Source organism: Hippocampus guttulatus, chromosome 13, assembly GCF_054856545.1.
Source record: "Hippocampus guttulatus isolate MCC_2025c chromosome 13, RoL_Hgut_1.0, whole genome shotgun sequence".
NCBI lineage: Eukaryota > Metazoa > Chordata > Actinopteri > Syngnathiformes > Syngnathidae > Hippocampus > Hippocampus guttulatus.
Genome location: NC_141273.1, coordinates 14,751,822 through 14,774,583, shown reverse-complemented (window position 1 = coordinate 14,774,583; position 22,762 = coordinate 14,751,822). Strand labels below are relative to the sequence as shown.

General features: G+C 42.3%; 1 protein-coding gene and 1 long non-coding RNA gene across 12 annotated transcripts in view; one reads left to right on the top strand and one right to left on the bottom strand.

Moving 5' to 3' along the window:
- The window catches only part of LOC147196503 (uncharacterized), a 14,626-nt gene extending 5,557 nt beyond the window's left edge, over positions 1 to 9,069 (top strand). Inside the window, exons 2-4 of the long non-coding RNA XR_015102694.1 lie at positions 8,549 to 8,708; positions 8,779 to 8,840; positions 8,919 to 9,069. This is a non-coding gene — a long non-coding RNA (uncharacterized LOC147196503). The remainder of the gene's footprint in view (positions 1 to 8,548; positions 8,709 to 8,778; positions 8,841 to 8,918) is intronic.
- paplna (papilin a, proteoglycan-like sulfated glycoprotein) lies at positions 7,539 to 22,762 on the bottom strand. 11 transcript variants are annotated; one of them, XR_015102691.1, is made up of 26 exons: positions 22,617 to 22,762; positions 21,687 to 21,756; positions 21,503 to 21,606; positions 20,280 to 20,340; positions 20,076 to 20,178; positions 19,698 to 19,828; positions 19,409 to 19,532; positions 19,245 to 19,325; positions 18,998 to 19,170; positions 18,787 to 18,910; positions 18,571 to 18,697; positions 17,946 to 18,138; positions 17,107 to 17,233; positions 14,705 to 17,030; positions 13,877 to 14,059; positions 13,556 to 13,683; positions 13,430 to 13,484; positions 13,195 to 13,341; positions 12,656 to 12,783; positions 12,434 to 12,542; positions 11,135 to 11,313; positions 10,895 to 11,063; positions 10,324 to 10,390; positions 8,901 to 9,026; positions 8,479 to 8,633; positions 7,539 to 8,392 (listed from the first exon to the last, which is right to left on the bottom strand). XR_015102691.1 is itself a non-coding variant. In XM_086127637.1 (25 exons), the coding sequence occupies exons 2-24, from the start codon at positions 21,735 to 21,737 to the stop codon at positions 8,920 to 8,922; spliced, it is 5,013 nt and encodes a 1,670-aa protein (XP_085983763.1). In that variant the 5' UTR covers positions 21,738 to 21,756; positions 22,617 to 22,762; the 3' UTR covers positions 7,539 to 8,633; positions 8,901 to 8,919. The 11 variants fall into 11 exon arrangements, 8 of the variants coding, with proteins under 8 accessions (XP_085983763.1, XP_085983764.1, XP_085983759.1 ...); XR_015102692.1 differs by having other exon boundaries at positions 8,479 to 8,619; XM_086127637.1 differs by having other exon boundaries at positions 7,539 to 8,633; positions 10,324 to 10,406.

Here is a 22,762-nt window from a genome sequence, read left to right as displayed (position 1 = left end):
CGTTTTTTTTTGGGGCTAAAAACGCCTTACTATACTATGTCGTTTTTTTTGGGCTAAAAACGCCTTACTATACATGGTCGTTTTTTTTCGGGTTAAAAACGCCTTATTATACATGGTCGTTTTTTTCGGGCGAAAAACGCCTTACTATACTATGTCGTTTTTTTTCGGGCGAAAAACGCCTTACTATACTATGTGGTTTTTTTCGGGCTTAAAACACCTTCCTATACATGGTCGTTTTTTTCGAGCTCAAAACGCCTTACTAAACTATGTTGTTTTTTCAAGATAAAAATGCCTTACTATACATGGTCGTTTTTTTCGGTCTAAAAACGCCTTACTATATATGGTCGTTTTTTTCGGGCGAAAAACGCCTTACTATATATACATGGTCGTTTTTTTTTGGGCTAAAAACGCCTTACTATACTATGTCGTTTTTTTCGGGCTAAAAACGCCTTACTATACATGGTCGTTTTTTTCGGGTTAAAAACGCCTTACTATACATGGTCGGGTTTTTTTGGGCTAAAAACGCCTTCCTATACATGGTCGTTTTTTTCGGGCGAAAAACGCCTTACTATACATGGTCGTTTTTTTCGGGCTGAAAACGCCTTCCTATACATGGTCGTTTTTTTCGGGCTAAAAACGCCTTACTATACTATGTCGTTTTTTTCGAGCTAAAAACGCCTTTTTATACATGGTCGTTTTTTTCGGTCTAAAAACGCCTTACTATACATGGTAGTTTTTTTCGGGTGAAAAACGCCATACTATATATACATGGTCGTTTTTTTTGGGGCTAAAAACGCCTTACAATACTATGTCGTTTTTTTCGGGCTAAAAACGCCTTACTATACATGGTCGTTTTTTTCGGGCTAAAATCGCCTTACTATACTATGTCATTTTTTTCAGGCTAAAAACGCCTTACTATACTATGTCGTTTTTTTCGAGCTAAAAACGCCTTACTATACATGGTCGTTTTTTTCGGCTAAAAACGCCTTACTTTACATGGTCCTTTTTTTCTTGTTAAAACGCCTTACGATACATTTTCTTTTTTTACGGCTAAAAACGCTTTACTATCCATGGTCGTTTTTTTTTTTGGATTACACCTTACTGTACATGGTCGTTTTTTTCGGCTAAAAACGCCTTACTATACTATGTCGTTTTTTTTCGGGCTTAAAACACCTTCCTATACATGGTCGTTTTTTTCGGGCGAAAAATGCCTTACTATACATGGTCGTTTTTTTCGGGCTAAAAACGCCTTACTATACATGGTCGTTTTTTTCGGTCTAAAAACGCCTTACTATACATGGTCGTTTTTTTCGGGCGAAAAACGCCTTACTATACATGGTCGTTTTTTTTTGGGGCTAAAAACGCCTTACTATACTATGTCGTTTTTTTTGGGCTAAAAACGCCTTACTATACATGGTCGTTTTTTTTCGGGTTAAAAACGCCTTATTATACATGGTCGTTTTTTTCGGGCGAAAAACGCCTTACTATACTATGTCGTTTTTTTCGGGCGAAAAACGCCTTACTATACTATGTGGTTTTTTTCGGGCTTAAAACACCTTCCTATACATGGTCGTTTTTTTCGAGCTCAAAACGCCTTACTAAACTATGTTGTTTTTTCAAGATAAAAATGCCTTACTATACATGGTCGTTTTTTTCGGTCTAAAAACGCCTTACTATACTATGTCGTTTTTTTCGGGCTAAAAACGCCTTACTATACATGGTCGTTTTTTTCGGGTTAAAAACGCCTTACTATACATGGTCGGGTTTTTTTGGGCTAAAAACGCCTTCCTATACATGGTCGTTTTTTTCGGGCGAAAAACGCCTTACTATACATGGTCGTTTTTTTCGGGCTGAAAACGCCTTCCTATACATGGTCGTTTTTTTCGGGCTAAAAACGCCTTACTATACTATGTCGTTTTTTTCGGGCTAAAAACGCCGTACTATACATGGTCGTTTTTTTCGGGCTAAAATCGCCTTACTATACTATGTCATTTTTTTCAGGCTAAAAACGCCTTACTATACTATGTCGTTTTTTTCGAGCTAAAAACGCCTTACTATACATGGTCGTTTTTTTCGGCTAAAAACGCCTTACTTTACATGGTCCTTTTTTTCTTGTTAAAACGCCTTACGATACATTTTCTTTTTTTACGGCTAAAAACGCTTTACTATCCATGGTCGTTTTTTTTTTTGGATTACACCTTACTGTACATGGTCGTTTTTTTCGGCTAAAAACGCCTTACTATACTATGTCGTTTTTTTTCGGGCTTAAAACACCTTCCTATACATGGTCGTTTTTTTCGGGCGAAAAATGCCTTACTATACATGGTCGTTTTTTTCGGGCTAAAAACGCCTTACTATACATGGTCGTTTTTTTCGGTCTAAAAACGCCTTACTATACATGGTCGTTTTTTTCGGGCGAAAAACGCCTTACTATACATGGTCGTTTTTTTTTGGGGCTAAAAACGCCTTACTATACTATGTCGTTTTTTTTGGGCTAAAAACGCCTTACTATACATGGTCGTTTTTTTTCGGGTTAAAAACGCCTTATTATACATGGTCGTTTTTTTCGGGCGAAAAACGCCTTACTATACTATGTCGTTTTTTTCGGGCGAAAAACGCCTTACTATACTATGTGGTTTTTTTCGGGCTTAAAACACCTTCCTATACATGGTCGTTTTTTTCGAGCTCAAAACGCCTTACTAAACTATGTTGTTTTTTCAAGATAAAAATGCCTTACTATACATGGTCGTTTTTTTCGGTCTAAAAACGCCTTACTATATATGGTCGTTTTTTTCGGGCGAAAAACGCCTTACTATATATACATGGTCGTTTTTTTTTGGGCTAAAAACGCCTTACTATACTATGTCGTTTTATTCGGGCTAAAAACGCCTTACTATACATGGTCGTTTTTTTCGGGTTAAAAACGCCTTACTATACATGGTCGGGTTTTTTTGGGCTAAAAACGCCTTCCTATACATGGTCGTTTTTTTCGGGCGAAAAACGCCTTACTATACATGGTCGTTTTTTTCGGGCTGAAAACGCCTTCCTATACATGGTCGTTTTTTTCGGGCTAAAAACGCCTTACTATACTATGTCGTTTTTTTCGGGCTAAAAACGCCTTACTATACTATGTCGTTTTTTTCGAGCTAAAAACGCCTTTTTATACATGGTCGTTTTTTTCGGTCTAAAAACGCCTTACTATACATGGTAGTTTTTTTCGGGTGAAAAACGCCATACTATATATACATGGTCGTTTTTTTTGGGGCTAAAAACGCCTTACTATACTATGTCGTTTTTTTCGGGCTAAAAACGCCTTACTATACATGGTCGTTTTTTTCGGGCTAAAATCGCCTTACTATACTATGTCATTTTTTTCAGGCTAAAAACGCCTTACTATACTATGTCGTTTTTTTCGAGCTAAAAACGCCTTACTATACATGGTCGTTTTTTTTCGGCTAAAAACGCCTTACTTTACATGGTCCTTTTTTTCTTGTTAAAACGCCTTACGATACATTTTCTTTTTTTACGGCTAAAAACGCTTTACTATCCATGGTCGTTTTTTTTTTTGGATTACACCTTACTGTACATGGTCGTTTTTTTCGGCTAAAAACGCCTTACTATACTATGTCGTTTTTTTTCGGGCTTAAAACACCTTCCTATACATGGTCGTTTTTTTCGGGCGAAAAATGCCTTACTATACATGGTCGTTTTTTTCGGGCTAAAAACGCCTTACTATACATGGTCGTTTTTTTCGGTCTAAAAACGCCTTACTATACATGGTCGTTTTTTTCAGGCGAAAAACGCCTTACTATACATGGTCGTTTTTTTTTGGGGCTAAAAACGCCTTACTATACTATGTCGTTTTTTTTGGGCTAAAAACGCCTTACTATACATGGTCGTTTTTTTTTCGGGTTAAAAACGCCTTATTATACATGGTCGTTTTTTTCGGGCGAAAAACGCCTTACTATACTATGTCGTTTTTTTCGGGCGAAAAACGCCTTACTATACTATGTGGTTTTTTTCGGGCTTAAAACACCTTCCTATACATGGTCGTTTTTTTCGAGCTCAAAACGCCTTACTAAACTATGTTGTTTTTTCAAGATAAAAATGCCTTACTATACATGGTCGTTTTTTTCGGTCTAAAAACGCCTTACTATACTATGTCGTTTTTTTCGGGCTAAAAACGCCTTACTATACATGGTCGTTTTTTTCGGGTTAAAAACGCCTTACTATACATGGTCGGGTTTTTTTGGGCTAAAAACGCCTTCCTATACATGGTCGTTTTTTTCGGGCGAAAAACGCCTTACTATACATGGTCGTTTTTTTCGGGCTGAAAACGCCTTCCTATACATGGTCGTTTTTTTCGGGCTAAAAACGCCTTACTATACTATGTCGTTTTTTTCGGGCTAAAAACGCCGTACTATACATGGTCGTTTTTTTCGGGCTAAAATCGCCTTACTATACTATGTCATTTTTTTCAGGCTAAAAACGCCTTACTATACTATGTCGTTTTTTTCGAGCTAAAAACGCCTTACTATACATGGTCGTTTTTTTCGGCTAAAAACGCCTTACTTTACATGGTCCTTTTTTTCTTGTTAAAACGCCTTACGATACATTTTCTTTTTTTACGGCTAAAAACGCTTTACTATCCATGGTCGTTTTTTTTTTTGGATTACACCTTACTGTACATGGTCGTTTTTTTCGGCTAAAAACGCCTTACTATACTATGTCGTTTTTTTTCGGGCTTAAAACACCTTCCTATACATGGTCGTTTTTTTCGGGCGAAAAATGCCTTACTATACATGGTCGTTTTTTTCGGGCTAAAAACGCCTTACTATACATGGTCGTTTTTTTCGGTCTAAAAACGCCTTACTATACATGGTCGTTTTTTTCGGGCGAAAAACGCCTTACTATACATGGTCGTTTTTTTTTGGGGCTAAAAACGCCTTACTATACTATGTCGTTTTTTTTGGGCTAAAAACGCCTTACTATACATGGTCGTTTTTTTCGGGTTAAAAACGCCTTATTATACATGGTCGTTTTTTTCGGGCGAAAAACGCCTTACTATACTATGTCGTTTTTTTCGGGCGAAAAACGCCTTACTATACTATGTGGTTTTTTTCGGGCTTAAAACACCTTCCTATACATGGTCGTTTTTTTCGAGCTCAAAACGCCTTACTAAACTATGTTGTTTTTTCAAGATAAAAATGCCTTACTATACATGGTCGTTTTTTTCGGTCTAAAAACGCCTTACTATATATGGTCGTTTTTTTCGGGCGAAAAACGCCTTACTATATATACATGGTCGTTTTTTTTTGGGCTAAAAACGCCTTACTATACTATGTCGTTTTTTTCGGGCTAAAAACGCCTTACTATACATGGTCGTTTTTTTCGGGTTAAAAACGCCTTACTATACATGGTCGGGTTTTTTTGGGCTAAAAACGCCTTCCTATACATGGTCGTTTTTTTCGGGCGAAAAACGCCTTACTATACATGGTCGTTTTTTTCGGGCTGAAAACGCCTTCCTATACATGGTCGTTTTTTTCGGGCTAAAAACGCCTTACTATATATACTATGTCGTTTTTTTCGGGCTAAAAACGCCTTACTATACTATGTCGTTTTTTTCGAGCTAAAAACGCCTTTTTATACATGGTCGTTTTTTTCGGTCTAAAAACGCCTTACTATACATGGTAGTTTTTTTCGGGTGAAAAACGCCATACTATATATACATGGTCGTTTTTTTTGGGGCTAAAAACGCCTTACTATACTATGTCGTTTTTTTCGGGCTAAAAACGCCTTACTATACATGGTCGTTTTTTTCGGGCTAAAATCGCCTTACTATACTATGTCATTTTTTTCAGGCTAAAAACGCCTTACTATACTATGTCGTTTTTTTCGAGCTAAAAACGCCTTACTATACATGGTCGTTTTTTTTCGGCTAAAAACGCCTTACTTTACATGGTCCTTTTTTTCTTGTTAAAACGCCTTACGATACATTTTCTTTTTTTACGGCTAAAAACGCTTTACTATCCATGGTCGTTTTTTTTTTTGGATTACACCTTACTGTACATGGTCGTTTTTTTCGGCTAAAAACGCCTTACTATACTATGTCGTTTTTTTTCGGGCTTAAAACACCTTCCTATACATGGTCGTTTTTTTCGGGCGAAAAATGCCTTACTATACATGGTCGTTTTTTTCGGGCTAAAAACGCCTTACTATACATGGTCGTTTTTTTCGGTCTAAAAACGCCTTACTATACATGGTCGTTTTTTTCAGGCGAAAAACGCCTTACTATACATGGTCGTTTTTTTTTGGGGCTAAAAACGCCTTACTATACTATGTCGTTTTTTTTGGGCTAAAAACGCCTTACTATACATGGTCGTTTTTTTTTCGGGTTAAAAACGCCTTATTATACATGGTCGTTTTTTTCGGGCGAAAAACGCCTTACTATACTATGTCGTTTTTTTCGGGCGAAAAACGCCTTACTATACTATGTGGTTTTTTTCGGGCTTAAAACACCTTCCTATACATGGTCGTTTTTTTCGAGCTCAAAACGCCTTACTAAACTATGTTGTTTTTTCAAGATAAAAATGCCTTACTATACATGGTCGTTTTTTTCGGTCTAAAAACGCCTTACTATATATGGTCGTTTTTTTCGGGCGAAAAACGCCTTACTATATATACATGGTCGTTTTTTTTTGGGCTAAAAACGCCTTACTATACTATGTCGTTTTTTTCGGGCTAAAAACGCCTTACTATACATGGTCGTTTTTTTCGGGTTAAAAACGCCTTACTATACATGGTCGGGTTTGTTTGGGCTAAAAACGCCTTCCTATACATGGTCGTTTTTTTCGGGCGAAAAACGCCTTACTATACATGGTCGTTTTTTTCGGGCTGAAAACGCCTTCCTATACATGGTCGTTTTTTTCGGGCTAAAAACGCCTTACTATACTATGTCGTTTTTTTCGAGCTAAAAACGCCTTTTTATACATGGTCGTTTTTTTCGGTCTAAACGCCTTACTATACATGGTAGTTTTTTTCGGGTGAAAAACGCCATACTATATATACATGGTCGTTTTTTTTGGGGCTAAAAACGCCTTACTATACTATGTCGTTTTTTTCGGGCTAAAAACGCCTTACTATACATGGTCGTTTTTTTCGGGCTAAAATCGCCTTACTATACTATGTCATTTTTTTCAGGCTAAAAACGCCTTACTATACTATGTCGTTTTTTTCGAGCTAAAAACGCCTTACTATACATGGTCGTTTTTTTCGGCTAAAAACGCCTTACTTTACATGGTCCTTTTTTTCTTGTTAAAACGCCTTACGATACATTTTCTTTTTTTACGGCTAAAAACGCTTTACTATCCATGGTCGTTTTTTTTTTTTGGATTACACCTTACTGTACATGGTCGTTTTTTTCGGCTAAAAACGCTTTCCTATATATCAGGGGTGTATAACATATGGCCGGAACCGGCCCGCAAGGAGGTTTGATCAGGCCCGCAGGATAATTTAAAACTGAAAAAATGCACAAAAGACACAGAATGAATATTTTTAATAAGGTTCAATTCATGGAATATCCGCCTGGGGGACACACCGTTCTGATCAGAGGAAAAGACAACATTATTTTGATCAGAGAAGAAGACAACAGCAGCCTGAGTCTGTCACTGATACAGATTCAACACAGCAGACGCTATCAAGGACATGTGAATACTTCATTCGTAACACATATTATAGCACTCTCCTGAGTTTGTCAAGTGTAGGCAGGGATTACATTTAGATTTTAAATGCTCGTGTAAATGGTTTAAGAATTCCTTTCTTTATAAATCTCATTAATCTTAAAGGTGCATTACTATATTTTTCAAGACCAATTACCTGTTAAGGTTTTGTGCCTTTGTAGAGTCAGTGGGATCAGTTGCAATGCATATATGTGAATGATAAAAGTACATTGCACATTTGTCTAAGGAAATCTTAGGTGCTTCATGAAATGTTTTGTAAAAGATATGTTCATTAAATTTCAACATTTTCCTAGTGTTCTTGTGCATCTTTAGACCAAAACAAAGGAAAGACATATTATTTTGGTTATTTATAGCAGAGTATGGTATAATCTTTAATGGTCTGGCCCACTTGACATCTACCGAGGCCCTATGTGGCCCACAATGTGAAAAGAGTTTGACACTCCTGGCCAAGAAAGTGAGATGATAAAACAACACGATCTCTTTGTGCAACTTGTATTCAATCAAAAACGAAGTTGGCTTTGCTATCTCCTGATCTCAGGATGGCATTCTGAAGGCAGGCAGTAGGAAACACTGGCGTGGTCGATGGGTTATGGGTGAGGTTGGAGTGCCGTCACATCGCCCACGAGAGAGGCCAACCATCTTCTTTTTTTAACCTTCAAAACCTCGTGTGGTCAGCTGCCTTTGACTACATATAAAAATTGCGAAATTTTCGCAGCAGGATGGCCGAATGGTAAAATACCTTGCGTGGTGATCAGGCGAACCGAGCTGGTCAGAAGTCTCATTTCAACAAGGCTCTTTTCATTATTCAGAGTTGAAGGAAGATTGTTCTTGGGTCCTCCGTGCCACAAGAGGGAGTAACCTGCTCACAGCCAGAGTCCACCTACGAACACAGACCTGCAGGCAACACTTTTTGCTCTTCTTCCTGTTATTCGCAAGGTGTTGAAGTCAAACTTTGGGCCAGCCTGAAAAGTAGGAGTCATTTACACTCATTCAATGCACCCTCATGACTAGTTTTTTGACTTTTTTTTTTCTCCCCCAGGCAGCAGTAAACATGATCTGCGTCCTGCTCTCGAAAGACCCACCACACAGTCTATCTCCCTGGTAAGTTTCATGCCCAACACATCTTTGTCCGCACAAGAAATTGACTTGCGTCTAACTCACGGATGCCTTTCCTCTCAGGTCAACACAACTGTCCCACGTTCTTCTCAAGAGCTGACCACTTCGCCGCCCAGCAACAAGCAGACTGCCCATCCAACTTGCAACTTTTTCCTCTGCTTTTGTGATTGTCTGCTCCGCAAAAGAAATAAAACTTGATTAAAAATGAAGTTTAGGTGAAGTGTTCTTTGTAAACACATCACCACAATCTAACTTTAAAAAATATATACAGTATATTTTAAAAAACAAAATTATTTTCAGTTTTTTTTCTAAACTTTTCTTCTGAATTTTTTTCCTGGATTTTTTTTCCAGGCAGAAAAATCTAGGAAGTGTGTGGTTATGCAAATTAGATGTTCTCTGATTGGTGGGCTCTTTAGGGGGCGTGGTTATTTTAAATTTGGAGTAGTCTGATCGGTCAGAATTTGGGAAAGTGGGCATAGTTATGCAAATTGGGGCTAGGGTTATGCAAATGAGGGGCCTCGCCACGATTGGTGGATGTCAAATTGGGTGTGGTTTGGGGTGGGCATTGCAGCACTTTTTCAAAGTCCCACTTGAGTCTTGAGCTCAAACTTGCACTTGGGTCACATCAGACAGTCTTTTCACTGTTCCCGTCGGTTTCACATGACCCAAAATCTCGATTCCTGGAGTTTCGAGTCATGTGGAGACCAACAGGAACAGTGAAAAGACTGTCTGATGTGACTGAAGCACAAGTCTGAGCTCAAGACTTCAGTCTTTGAAAAGGCTTCGAGTGACTTGAGGATGGATTTGGTCATGATAGGCAAAGACTCGAATTCAAGTTGAACAATTTATTGGACAGAAAAGCGACCATGACAATGTAAAAGCATTTGACCAGTCAATCTTTGTGTGGGCCAGTTCAAGTTGCACGCCCACAAACACTGACGACAGGCCTGAGATGGGAGCATGTGCTTGACCAGCTCATGCGTGATGTCACTGACATCTCATGACACACCAACTAACTGCCGTGACAAAAACTAACTGCCGTGTAATAATAATAATAATAATACATTTTATTTATAAGCGCCTTTCAAGACACCCAAGGACACTTTACAATAACAAAAAACACAAAACAATACGGGTTGAGCAGCGTACTCCACAACAACATGATCACACTCTTCTGTCAAGTTTTTAAATGACATTGAAGTGGGCCAAGTTAGTCATATGTATGTATGCATGCATACATAGACACATTTTCAAACTAACTTGGTCCACTTCAAGGTTTAAAAACATATTCCAGAAGTGCTTGATGATCTCGGGTTGTCTATGTGGAGTTGACACTGTTGTGCAGTACACGAAGCAGGAGTTTAAGTTGAGTGAGAGACAGACTGGCGGGCACACTCACCTCCACCTTGAGGTGCAACGTGACATCAGACATCAGCTCTTCAAGCACACCACACAGCTCAGTACTCACGCGTGTCCAAATGCAGGTTGGCGTCCCTTCCGCATGTCCTCCGAGTCTGGCGGCTGCGCCTTTGGCCCTGTAATCCGACTAATCTGGTCAGGCGAAAAAACAAACAGAAAACTAGCATAGTAGGAATTAAGAGGATTAGTTCTGTTTTTTCTCTTCATCTGTTAGCCATGGGCATACTGTTGTAAATTCTACTTCGTGTTATGCTTTTTTTAGTACACATTTCTTTTTGATGTACAGTAGATGTGTTTTTTTCTTGTTTGTTTGATTTTTTTATTTTTTTAAGAATCATTCAATGAATTCATGTTTTTGTATATTTAATGGTGGATTCGCATTGGAACCAAATGGATGATGGGCTTTTTCTAACTTGCACAGTCAACTCTGTGTGGTTCAAGTCAGCATGACAAGCATCCCACTCACACTGTGACCTTGTTCTGAACGTATTGTTTTTATTGTGAACATACAAAAATAAAACAATATGATGAAATGACAATAAAACCTCTTCTACGTGATGATAACGTTGGATTAGCCCAGAGCGCTGACTTTTTTGGCACCACAGAGTCACTGAGCTAACCTGTCCCCACTCCGTGCCTGCCGGGTACAGCTGGCACAGCAGAAGGCGACGTAATATGGGTTGGTGCACATGCGGGCGTAGACCACCAGTTCGCAGTTGGCTAGCTTGGGCTGGTCCAAGCACGGCGTCCCCAATGACGAGGATGACGATGATGATGTTACCAATACGCCTAAAAAAATATCCAAGAATTGAAATGGGCATACCGAATGAAGGGACCGGTTGGGGGTAGGACCTACTTACCTGTATGGTTTACATCTTTAGTGATGCGCACGTCAGCCGAGGCGCTGACAGAGTAAACGCCGGCATAGGCGTTGCACGTGTAGGTGCCCTCGTCGAATACCTGCACATTGTTCAGGATCAGGCTCCCGTCGGGTGACACCTGAACCTTACGCCCATCTGGACGCACCGGGACGCCGTTCCTACGCCCCGAGGAAAAGCCATCATGATAAAGATGATGATGATGTAATGCATTTGGATATACGGTGGTACCTTGAATTACAAATTTTTCAAGTTATGGGGAGTCACTCATCTGACCACGATCAGAACTCTGGGTCGCTGTCTTATGGTGTTTCACTTGGTTCGATTCTAGGGCCCCTGCCTTTTTTGATGCATTTGCTCCCTCTGTATTCCATGTTAAGAAAGCTTAGTATATTTCCTTTCACTGCTTTGCAGACAAGAGTCAGATCTTCACACAAGGACCAAATTGTTGTGCTATTGAAAGAAAAATAATATTTAAAAAATGTATGAAAAGTCATCAATGAAAAGAAGACATTGCTTTTGAATTGTGGTTCAACACAATAACCCCAAAAATATGCGGTGTTTATGTTTAGCTACTGAATGGATTCCTGATTGTGTGCATGCATGGCTTGCTTTATTATCCGCTCTGCTTTGCCGCCACCTTGTGGCATCGAGACAAATTCAAATCCCTTCGAGTAGGAGCGTCAACTATTGAAGATAATTCATTGTTCAGGGAAAGGGTCACTCACTCATCTCATCTCCCGTCAAGAGGGATTCACTGTATTGTGGTTTGTGGTCTCATTTTCTGTGGGGGTTTTTTGTGTCTTTTTTCTAACCACAGTCCAGAGAAACTGATGAGAAGAAGCGGATCATGTTTGTTGAATTAAAGCTTAAAATTATGAGAAAAACACGACTTTCACTTGATTAAGCAAAAACGTTAAAATCATTTTGAAGCTGCACTCCTGTCCGTGAAAAAAAATAAAGAAGCTAGTGAAAGCATGACAAAAAAAAAAACAACAAAAAAAAAGCAACAACCACCCAAAAAAAAAAAAAACGGACAAAAATCAAATTTGGGCAAAATTTAAGTGAAAACATACTTCAGCCATTCAACAAAATGAGTTAATATCTTCAAAATCTATATTACAATGCTACGGTCTTATATTTTTGTTTTTATGAAGTACAAGACTGTACAATGCCATTTTTTTCTTGGGGGGGGGGGGTTGAGTTAAGAGCTGGGTCACAGAACAAATTCAATTTGTCAGTCAAGGTACAACTGTAATGACAAGGGTGAGCACAGAGTACCTAGACCAGCCGATGCTGACATCGTCTCCCGACGCCACGCAGGGCAGGAGGGCTGTGCTGCCTTCAGGTACCTGGATGTTGTCAGGAGCTTTGGTGATCCGCACGGCGGCTGAAGGTGCAACAGTAGAGGGTGAGTAAGAAAGAGACATAAATTCCAAACACCATCACAAGATTTTGTTATGTTGTGAAAAGAGGGAAAGTATGATGCGTGACTTGGTTCACCTTGGACTCTGAGCTGTACGTGTCTTTGCTCCAGCTGGTGCTGCGTGGAGGCGGAGCAAGTGTACATGCCGGTGTCCTCTGTCCGGAGCGATTCGATGAGCAGTGCGCCATCTGACTGCTGGACGAACCTTTAGGACACACATTTCGTCTTTCGATATAATTTGACAGGCAGTCGTCTTAATTTTTAAGGCGACTCGTTTCGATATGTCACTGTTCGGACTTTTTCAAGGCTTTGAATGTAGACCATCCGTAGTCCGTTTGAACAACTTTCTGAAGCAGTTTTAGGGTGAATGTCTCCATCTAACCCATTCCGGGACAGCGGTTACTACAGTGGACGGCTTATCGTGTTATCAGGTTACGTTGTCCCTGAAAGGGATATAAAGACATTCCAAGTCTTGAGAACGGACTTATTCTTTGTGCCATAGCTTTTTCTTTGTAAGATATTAACATATTCTGCAAAGAAAAAGCTTTCAAACGCCTTGAAAAATTACATTTTTTAATCTCAAAATTGAATCAATATCCAGTAAATATGGACCAACCTGGAGTCGCTGATCGTGCGTCCGTCCTGCGTCCACTGTATACTGACGAACGGCAGTGCGGCCGCGGGTATGACGGTGCACGACAGTCGGACCGTGTTTCCCACCAGCGTTTCCAGCAAAGATGGCGCCGAGCGCGCCAGGGTGAACCTGACAGGAAGTATAACACACAAGTCGGTACGGCACTTCCTCCTCCTGCGATGCTTCAAAATTAAAATATAAGGAGTTTTGCACTCACCCTGGTGAGAGTTTGTCCGTCGGCGAGGTGGTGGGCTGCGGCTGGGACGGCCCCTCTGTACATAGGTTACAACATGAGGGACACATTGACGGGATGCTAGGGCGCAGACCTTCGCCAACGCTTTACCTGAGACGGTCAGGTAAACGTAGCGGTGGTCCCTTTCCTGCTCCCTGGTGGCCACGCACAAGAACCAGCCGGCGTCTGACTTGCTGACGGGTCCGAGGAGCAAGGAACCGTTGGGCTGCTGCTGTTGTCTAAAGAAAGGACACAGGCAGAACCTAAGAGGTATGTGGTTTTGTAAACAGGGGAAACCTACACCCCTAAAACTGCTGGATCAGAAGTCACCCACATTGGGTAAAATAGCTAACCCAGCGCGAGGAAAAATCCAGACACCCAGCGGATGGGTCCTCAAAACAACCTGGCGTTTATAGTGCTTAGAATTCGGACCTGCGTGACGTCAGCGCGGCTCCATCCTTCCTCCACTCGACCACCACGGCTGCACGGGACGACCACGACGCCGCCGATGGAGGCGGGCTAACTCTGCAGGGTAGGACCACCGTCTGGCCCACGAGGGCCTCCACGGCGGACGGGTCCGACTGGTCGATCCTGACCTGGGCTTGCAAAGTCAAACTAGAGCGAGCAAGGAGAAGTCACTTTACGCTGCGCTTTGACGTGGGTCAAAGTGGGCATAAAGAGTGCCACACAAGCAGGTGACGAAGACGCATGCAGACACGAGACAACAACACAATGCCATACAACAAAGATACAGTGAAACCTTGACTTAAGATTTCAACTTGCTCGGTGACTGCACTTGTAACTGAAATTGCTCGTATCAAAAGTCAATTGATCCAATTGAAATGAATGCAAATGCCATTAATCTGTTCCAGCCATCCCAAAAACACCAGCTAATTTCCAGCTAAGTCAAGGTACCACAGCACTGTTTCCCTTGAGATTTTTAGTGACCACACTCGGACGAGGACGGGTGAGCATCACAGCACATTTTTTATTAGTTGATGGTGACAACATAGTATGAGATGACACACAGACACAAACAAGTGCAGGTGGGCGCTAGTGAGCTCATGTCGGGTGGATTATGGGAACACAAGTGGGGCAGGACGGGGCGGTGTCTACACATTTATTCAATCTGTTTTCATTTGAGGGGGGTTTGAAAGCGTTCGTTACAGGGTGAAGGTGGTGATTGAAGGAGGTCGTTGGTTGTGGTAAGGGGGAATCGGGTTACTTTAGGGGCGCATCCCCCCCTCTAAAGTTTCTTACCTGGCCCCAGGGATGTAGTGCTTTTTCACGGTGATAAAGTAAGGCTTGCGGGCCTTCATGTAGACTCGGGCCTTGTGGGCAGTGTGGGCCACGCGGGAGGCTACCTTGAAGCGGTAGCCGTTGGAGCGGCCATTTCCATTGTCGTCCTCACCATTTCCGTTTCCGTTGGAGTGGTCGTTTCCATTACCGTTTCCGTTGCCATTGGAGTGGCCGTTGCCGTTTCCGTTGGAACGCTGGCCATATCCGTTTGAGTGTCCGTTTCCGTTTCCATTGTCGTGCTCACCATTCCCATTTCCGTTGGAGTGGCTGTTTCCATTTCCGTTGCCATTACCGGTTCCGTTGCCATTGGAGCGGCCGTTGCCGTTTCCGTTGGAACGCTGACCATAGCCGTTTGAGCGTCCGTTTCCGTTTCCATTACCGTTTCCATTGTCGTGCTCACCATTTCCGTTACCATTGCCATTTCCGTTGTCGTGCTCACCATTTCCATTGCCGTTCGAGACGTCATGTCCATTTCCATTGTCGTGCTCACCATTTCCATTGCCGTTGGAGTGGTCGTTTCCGTTTCCGTTACCATTACCGTTTCCGTTGTCATGCTCACCATTTCCATTGCCGTTGGAGTGGCCGTTTCCATTTCCGTTGTCGTGGTCACCATTTCCGTTGCCGTTGGAGTGGTCGTTTCCGTTTCCGTTACCATTTCCGTTGTCATGCTCACCATTTCCATTGCCGTTGGAGTGGCCGTTTCCATTTCCGTTGTCGTGGTCACCATTTCCGTTGCCGTTGGAGTGGCCGTTTCCATTTCCGTTGTCGTGCTCACCATTTCCGTTGCCGTTGGAGTGGTCGTTTCCGTTTCCGTTACCATTTCCGTTGTCATGCTCACCATTTCCATTGCCGTTGGAGTGGCCGTTTCCATTTCCGTTGTCGTGGTCACCATTTCCGTTGCCGTTGGAGTGGCCGTTTCCATTTCCGTTGTCGTGCTCACCATTTCCGTTGCCGTTGGAGTGGCCGTTTCCATTTCCGTTGTCGTGCTCACCATTTCCGTTGCCGTTGGAGTGGCCGTTTCCATTTCCGTTGTCGTGGTCACCATTTCCGTTGCCGTTGGAGTGGTCGTTTCCGTTTCCGTTACCATTACCATTTCCGTTGTCATGCTCACCATTTCCATTGCCGTTGGAGTGGCCGTTTCCATTTCCATTGTCGTGCTCACCATTTCCATTGCTGTTCTCGTGACCATTACCATTTGTGTGGCCGTTACCATTTCCATTTCCATTTAAGTAACCATTACCGTTGGTGCGGCCATTACCATTACCATTTCCATTTCCGTTTCCGTTAGAGTAGCCATTACCATTTCCGTTGGTGCGGCCATTACCGTTGCCATTGCCGTTTCCATCGGTGTGGCCGTTACCGTTTCCATTTGAATCACCATTACCGTTACCATTGCCATTGCCGTTTCCATTAGCGCGGCCGTTACCGTTTCCATTTCCATTTGTGCGTCTGTTGCCATTACCGTTTCCATTGGTGCGGCCGTTACCGTTTCCATTTCCATTTGTGAGGCCATTACCATTTCCATTTGAGTGCCCATTACCGTTTCCATTTGTGCGACCGTTGCCATTACCGTTTCCGTTAGTGCGGCCGTTACCATTTCCATTTCCATTTGAGTGGCCATTACCGTTTCCATTTGTGCGGCCGTTGCCATTACCGTTTCCGTTGGTGCGGCCATTACCGTTTCCATTTCCATTTGTGAGGCCATTACCGTTTCCATTTCCATTTGAGTGGCCATTACCGTTTCCGTTGGTGCGGCCGTTTCCATTTCCATTTCTCCGGCCGTTACCGTTTCCATTTCCATTTGAGTGGCCATTACCGTTTCCGTTGGTGCGACCGTTACTGTTTCCATTTCCATTTCTGCGGCCGTTACCGTTACCGTTTCCGTTGGCATGGCCATTACCATTTCCATTTCTGTTGTCGTGCTCACCATTTCCATTTCCATTGCCATTCTCATTTCCATTTCCATTGGTGTGGCCGTTACCATTACCGTTTCCATTTCCGTTGTCGTGCTCACCATTTCCATTGCCATTCTCGTTTCCATTTCCATTGGTGTGGCCGTTACCGTCACCGTTTCCATTTCCATTGTTGCCATTTCCATTTGCTACGCCATTGGGCTCATGGCAAACCCTGTGGCACTCCTCTTCTGTTGCAAAATGGTTGCTGTTGCCATGGCAGCCTCCATACCAGAACTCGGTACACTTGTTGGTTAGAACATTGAAGAAGTAGCGAGCGGTCCAGCTGGCGCAGGATCCGGCAGCCTTAGGCAGAGAGCAGATGGAGCGCTCGTCTGGACAAAACAAAAACAAGTTTTTCCCTCAAATGACTTTAACCTTTGCGGTCGGGTTTTGGTTGTTGACACTCACAAGGAGCAGGTGGGTCGCGGCAGCCCTCTCCATTGGGCCCAGCTGCAGGGGTGGTGCGGTCGTAGCAGCACCCGTAGGTGGTGGTGCGGCACTGGACGGCGTTCTCAGCGGGTATGTAGGAAATGATCTGAGTGCACACATATGTAACACAACAATTCTCAAAATCAATCATTCATCCATTTCTATCCTGCAGCCGACAATACATCACATTATTGATATCTGAACCACTCGTATTCATACTGAAGCTTATATCAATATTTGACACAGTTGCACTGATGATTGATTCAGTCACGTCGATACTGTAGCCTAAATCCCAACACAATATTAATATCTGATCAAATCGTATCTCTGCTTCACATCCGATAGATACTTCATGGTACATTATAATAGTAGTTTGGGGAATACTCTAGCCTACGATACATAAGGTGAGACATTTTTGAACCAGTTCTATCCATACTATAGCTAGTGACACATTACAATACTGATATCCGATACAGTTGTATCAATACAGTAGTCTATGATGCAACATTGTTTCGATATTCAACCCATGCTATTTAGGGGATGAGTTGTTTCTATATTAACTCATTCATCACCAGCCAATTCTGGACCAAGTCTGAAAAGACGTTTAAAAACTTCTTTGGGAGTGAATGAGTTAAAGTCAAAAGTCACATTTCAAATGATAACAACTCGTCTGCCCCAAAAAAATTAATAGTAAATACAATAAAGTTGTCTCTGATAACGGTGCTGTTTTTGGAGCTCTGCCTAGCAACAACTGCCTGTGCAACAATTTGTAAAAATGAGCAATTTTGGATTGTGGGTAGTAGACACGATTCTCTCACCGCTCTTCCGTAGTCAGGACAGGCCTGCATGTTGCATTTCTGCTGGTCTGTGGGTGCCTGACTGTACTGAGCGCAGTAGGCGTCCTCGACCACACGGGGTCCTGACTCGTCATTGTACAGACAGTCCACGCCGCGGTACTGGAAGCCACCTCCGCATGGGGCGTCGCAGTCGTTCCACTCGCCGGTTCTCCAGCTGAGGCACAGGGGCACCAAAAGGCAGTTTGTTGAAAAAAAAAGACATCAAAAGGTTCAAACTGCCTTTGGTGGCTGAATTTTTGCAAAAATATCTACAGGAAATGACCCACCAAAATGACCACTTCAAAGCAAAATGGCCGAAAATCTACAAAATTTCATGTTGTCTCTGGGGACTGAATTTTTGAAATAATTCTGGAGTGTGTTCACAAGGAAAACGTCCACGTCACATCAACATGGTTGATTTCCTGTACCTTTTGAGGCATGGCTCCTTTTTTTGGGGGGGGGGGTAGATTGTTTGTGTGTGTGTGTGTGTGTGTGTGTGTGTGTGTGTTTGTTCAGGACAGAGAAGCCTACCACACATCATGTTGGCAAGCGAAACTGTCTCCGGGGGCTGAATTCTACAATAAAACATTGCTGGGGTTTCACTCACGAGTGGGTGATAGGGCAGGCCTGAACGTTGCAGGTTCTGTTGTTCTCGGGCCGGGCGTAGGACACGCACAGGTAGTCGGGCACGACCTCGTTGTCGATGGAGCAGTAGACGGCTCTGGACTGGTGGCCTGGTGGCAGCGAAAGTGGCGGATATTTTCAAACACCATCACAAAACAAACGCCGAGGCAAGTCTGTTTCCCGAGTCTAGATTTCCTACCTGATCCGCACTCTTTGGTGCATGCAGACCAAGATCCGAAACTCCAGGAGTATCCCTCTGTGGGGTGTCCCACGGGAAGGTAGTACTCGTACTCCACACCCTGGTTGGGCTCCTGGCTGATCAACTGCCACGAGCACATTCAGGAAGTTAACCCTCTAGGCTCTTTGATGACACTGGACGATTTGAGACCCCGAAATGGAAGTGATCTCACCTCCACGACAAGGGGCTCGGTGGTGGGTCCGCGGCCGATGATGGTCTCGGGAATGTTGTCGCCCTCTACGCCTCTTTGGTAGAACAGCTTGGTGCCGGCAATGTGGGTGGCACGGGTGGACTCCAGGAGCCAGTTGCCATTCAGGTAGTAATCTCCTTGCAGGTTCCTGACGGCTAATCACACACACTCATGGGAATTTTTGCAGCAAAAGAAAATTATGGTTGGGGGGCGGCATTCGGAGTTTTACCAAGGTAATTGCGTGAGGGGCGTTTCTCTCTGATGCTGATGGAGGTGGCTCCAGCAGGGATGGTGAACATTTGATTGTAACCTGCAGCCGTGAAAAGCGGGGTTCAGACTTGGCAGATGTTATTGCGTGGGGAGGACAAAAAAAATGTGTCGTGAGTACCGTACCGTGGGCTAGACGCTGCGTGTTGAAGGTGTTCTTGACCAGCGAGCAGGACTGACCGTGGCCTCCACACTGCAGGCAGGGGTCCTCCTGCACATGGGAGTCCAGAACGTTGTCGCAGCCCATGCGCTGGAAGACAAGTTCAAGGTAAAAACTTTTGCCACATAAATTATTGTCAATACGAAAATGGGGTTTATTTGGCCTTTCTTTTTTGGTAACGTTACGATGGAATATCAAGTTTAGCTCTCCACCAATGGGTTGATCCATCAATGAAGTGTCCTACTGCTGTCCTACCCTACAGACTCCTTCCACGCAAATGTCGGGGCGTCCAGGGTGGCAAGGTGTCCCATCCTTCACGGCGGCACTGTGGCGGTAGACGAAGTTGTCTCCCTTTGGCACGCAGTTCAGCTCACACGGGTTCTCGGCTGTCACGGGCAAGTTAGCGTTTGAGCAATCGTCAGAAAAAAAACAACAACGTAAAATGAGCGGTAAAATCCTTCCGATTTTAGCAGTTCTCATATTAGTACAATTGACTATTTTCAAATGTTCTAGTTCTCACATTTCACTCGGTTTCCTACATTTCACGTAATTGTTTACATTCAGCATTTTCATGTAATTCCTAAAGAAATGATCCAGCTATTTTTGTTAGATACAAATTGAGTGTAACGTTACCTCCGTAATAAGGCACCCAGACGTAGCGTGACCCCTTGAAGTCAGTTGCGTCAAACTGGGAGCATTGCTCCTCGCGGTAATCCTTGGTTCCCGCGGGACACTCCTGAGTGTGCAAATGGATATCGTTATGTAGCCATCATATAATACACACAATAAATTGATCAAGTGAGCCACGGTTTTATTGGTAAATCTTCATTTATTTACCTCGGTGTTACAGGCCAGATAAGACTTGTCAGGTCCAACACAGTTGTGGCCTCCGTCATTCCTGTTTGGAAGCGGTTAAATAGATGATTAGCCCAGCTGCATGCTAATTAGCCCGCTAGTTGCTACTAGCTGCTCCACACGTACGTATGTGTCAGTGAGGGCTAGTTACGATTCAGTTTTTTTTTTTTTCAAGTTACGAAACGCCTCAACTGGAAAATATAGCCTCTTGTTAAGAAAAAAATTTCAAGATACGAAAGGTAAAAATACAGTATGGGCTGCTGTATTTCAAAAAGAAATGTCCCTCAAAATCAGAAGAGTCGACCCACAGACAAACATTATTTGATGCCTCGGACATAGGCATTCATAAGCCACAAATGAAGGTAATTTAAGAGCACAAACCAAAATGATGACGTGCGACTTTTCCATATACCCCCTTGGAGGTTTTTATCCAGGCCAAAATTGAAGAGATACAAATTAAATGTAAACACACGTTTCGGCTTCTCCCAGACGACGCCCCAGAAAAGACGCTTGTTGTTTGACTTGGACAGATTTCCTGCCAACTGCGCGACAACTATGCCAATTGTACATGTACAGTGCGTGTTCGTGTATGTGCATGTGTGTGTGTGTGTGTGTGTGCGTGTGCATGCAGCAAACTATTAATAACAAGCAAATTTCCTGTGCCCATTCAGCCATGGGTTCTTGAGACTTTTTTTTTCGTGGGTTTGGTCGTTATTCACTCAACATGCCAAACAAATTTTACAATGCAAAGTGGCTTTACAGGGTGAATTAAAATCTTTGAATCTGTTGTTTTTTTTATAGAACGTTTTAACAGATCACAGAAAATATTTCAGTCGGGGCTAAAAAGATTTTAAAAAAACATAAATGGTCATCATTTCACATTGTTGTTCGAAGGGAAGGAAGAAGAAGTAAAGAACTTATCTAGTCCTAACCCTTGTTCTTTGTGGAGTTTGACTTGTTTCATATGAATACAATAATGGGTCATTCATGTAGCATATCCCAACAAGAAAAGAAAAGGAAGAAAGTCAACATACAAACCTACTCAAATATACAACTGCACTTACATTTATCACATTGCATTACATAAGCGGACACTTTTATGTATCGTTGTACTCTCATACTCAGAATCGATATATTTTTTCTAAAAACAGAGTGTGCTCTCGAGCCCAAAGGGCCACTTCAAATCAAAGTCAAACTTCCCATACCTGTGGGTGATGCAGCGTCTGCTTTTGACCATTACGCCACCGCCGCAGGTCCGACTACATGGTCCGTATGCACCCCACCCCTCCCAGTAGTCCTCAGCGGACACCTAGGTGCACAGACACACACACATAAACTTTTAAGACACTATTCTCACACTTTATGTGTGAGATATCATGTAAGTGTTACCAAAAGGGCTGGAGCCAGGACCAGCTGGAGGAGTAACAGATACAGCATCATCGTGGTAAATTTGTGTTCCCTGTAGGACGTAAAAGTATGGACAGTATATTAATGTCAATCCAAAAGCTACAGTTTGAACATGAAAGCGCTATATAAATAAAGATGCATTGTATTGTCTTGTAAATATAAGAAAATAAATCTTAAACAATTCACTTCAAAAAAAAAAAAAAAAACATCAAAAGAATAAAAGTTTGAAAACAAACAATTCCGAAAGATAACATGCAAAAGAATTGTACTTTAAAGTTAATACAACTGAACTGTCCTGAACAAATGTAATATGCTGGGGGGAAAAAATTCAAGCCATTGTAATGTTACACAGAATTCACAGTAATTTCATTTACTAAAATGTACTTTTTTCTAACCCTAAATGTATTTTATTTTTTAAACATCTTTTTTCAAAAGTTCTTTTGTTTTCCCATTAATTTATATTATTTGTATGTTTTTCAACCATTAATTTCTTTTTTTAACCATTTCCTTTCATTAAAATTTCATTTTTTCCTTTTTGTTTTCTTTTATTTGAAATGTCGCATTAACGACTTTGTGGGACTTAAATATCAGACTTCCTTTTCCATCTGTCGTTTATTTTGTAGTTATTATCTAAAAATACTTTAGTTTTACTTAACATTTTGTGAAACCTACGTTTTACTTTTGGAACAAATTACTTCCTTAATCGCGCTTCCGATGACCCTTTGGAATTTGTTTTTGCGTCTTTTACTTTGTACATTGTTGCCATGTTGTACTTCCGTTCGTGTTCGTCGCGACGTCAAACGACTCGTAAAACGACTCATTTCCGCCTCCTCCTTCTCGCGTTTTTGCAGCTTTCCCCTCCCCAAAAAATGCCTTCCACTCAGGAAACGTCGAGACTCGGTCGGTACTCACCGGATTCGATGCAGTCGAACTCGGTCTGATTTCAAAGGTTTGCCACAGCTGGACTCAGTCCGACAGATGAGTCCAAAAAGAGCAGCGGTGCCCTCATATATGCAGGGGGGGGTGGGATGAAGAGGTGATGAGGAGGGAGGAAGGAA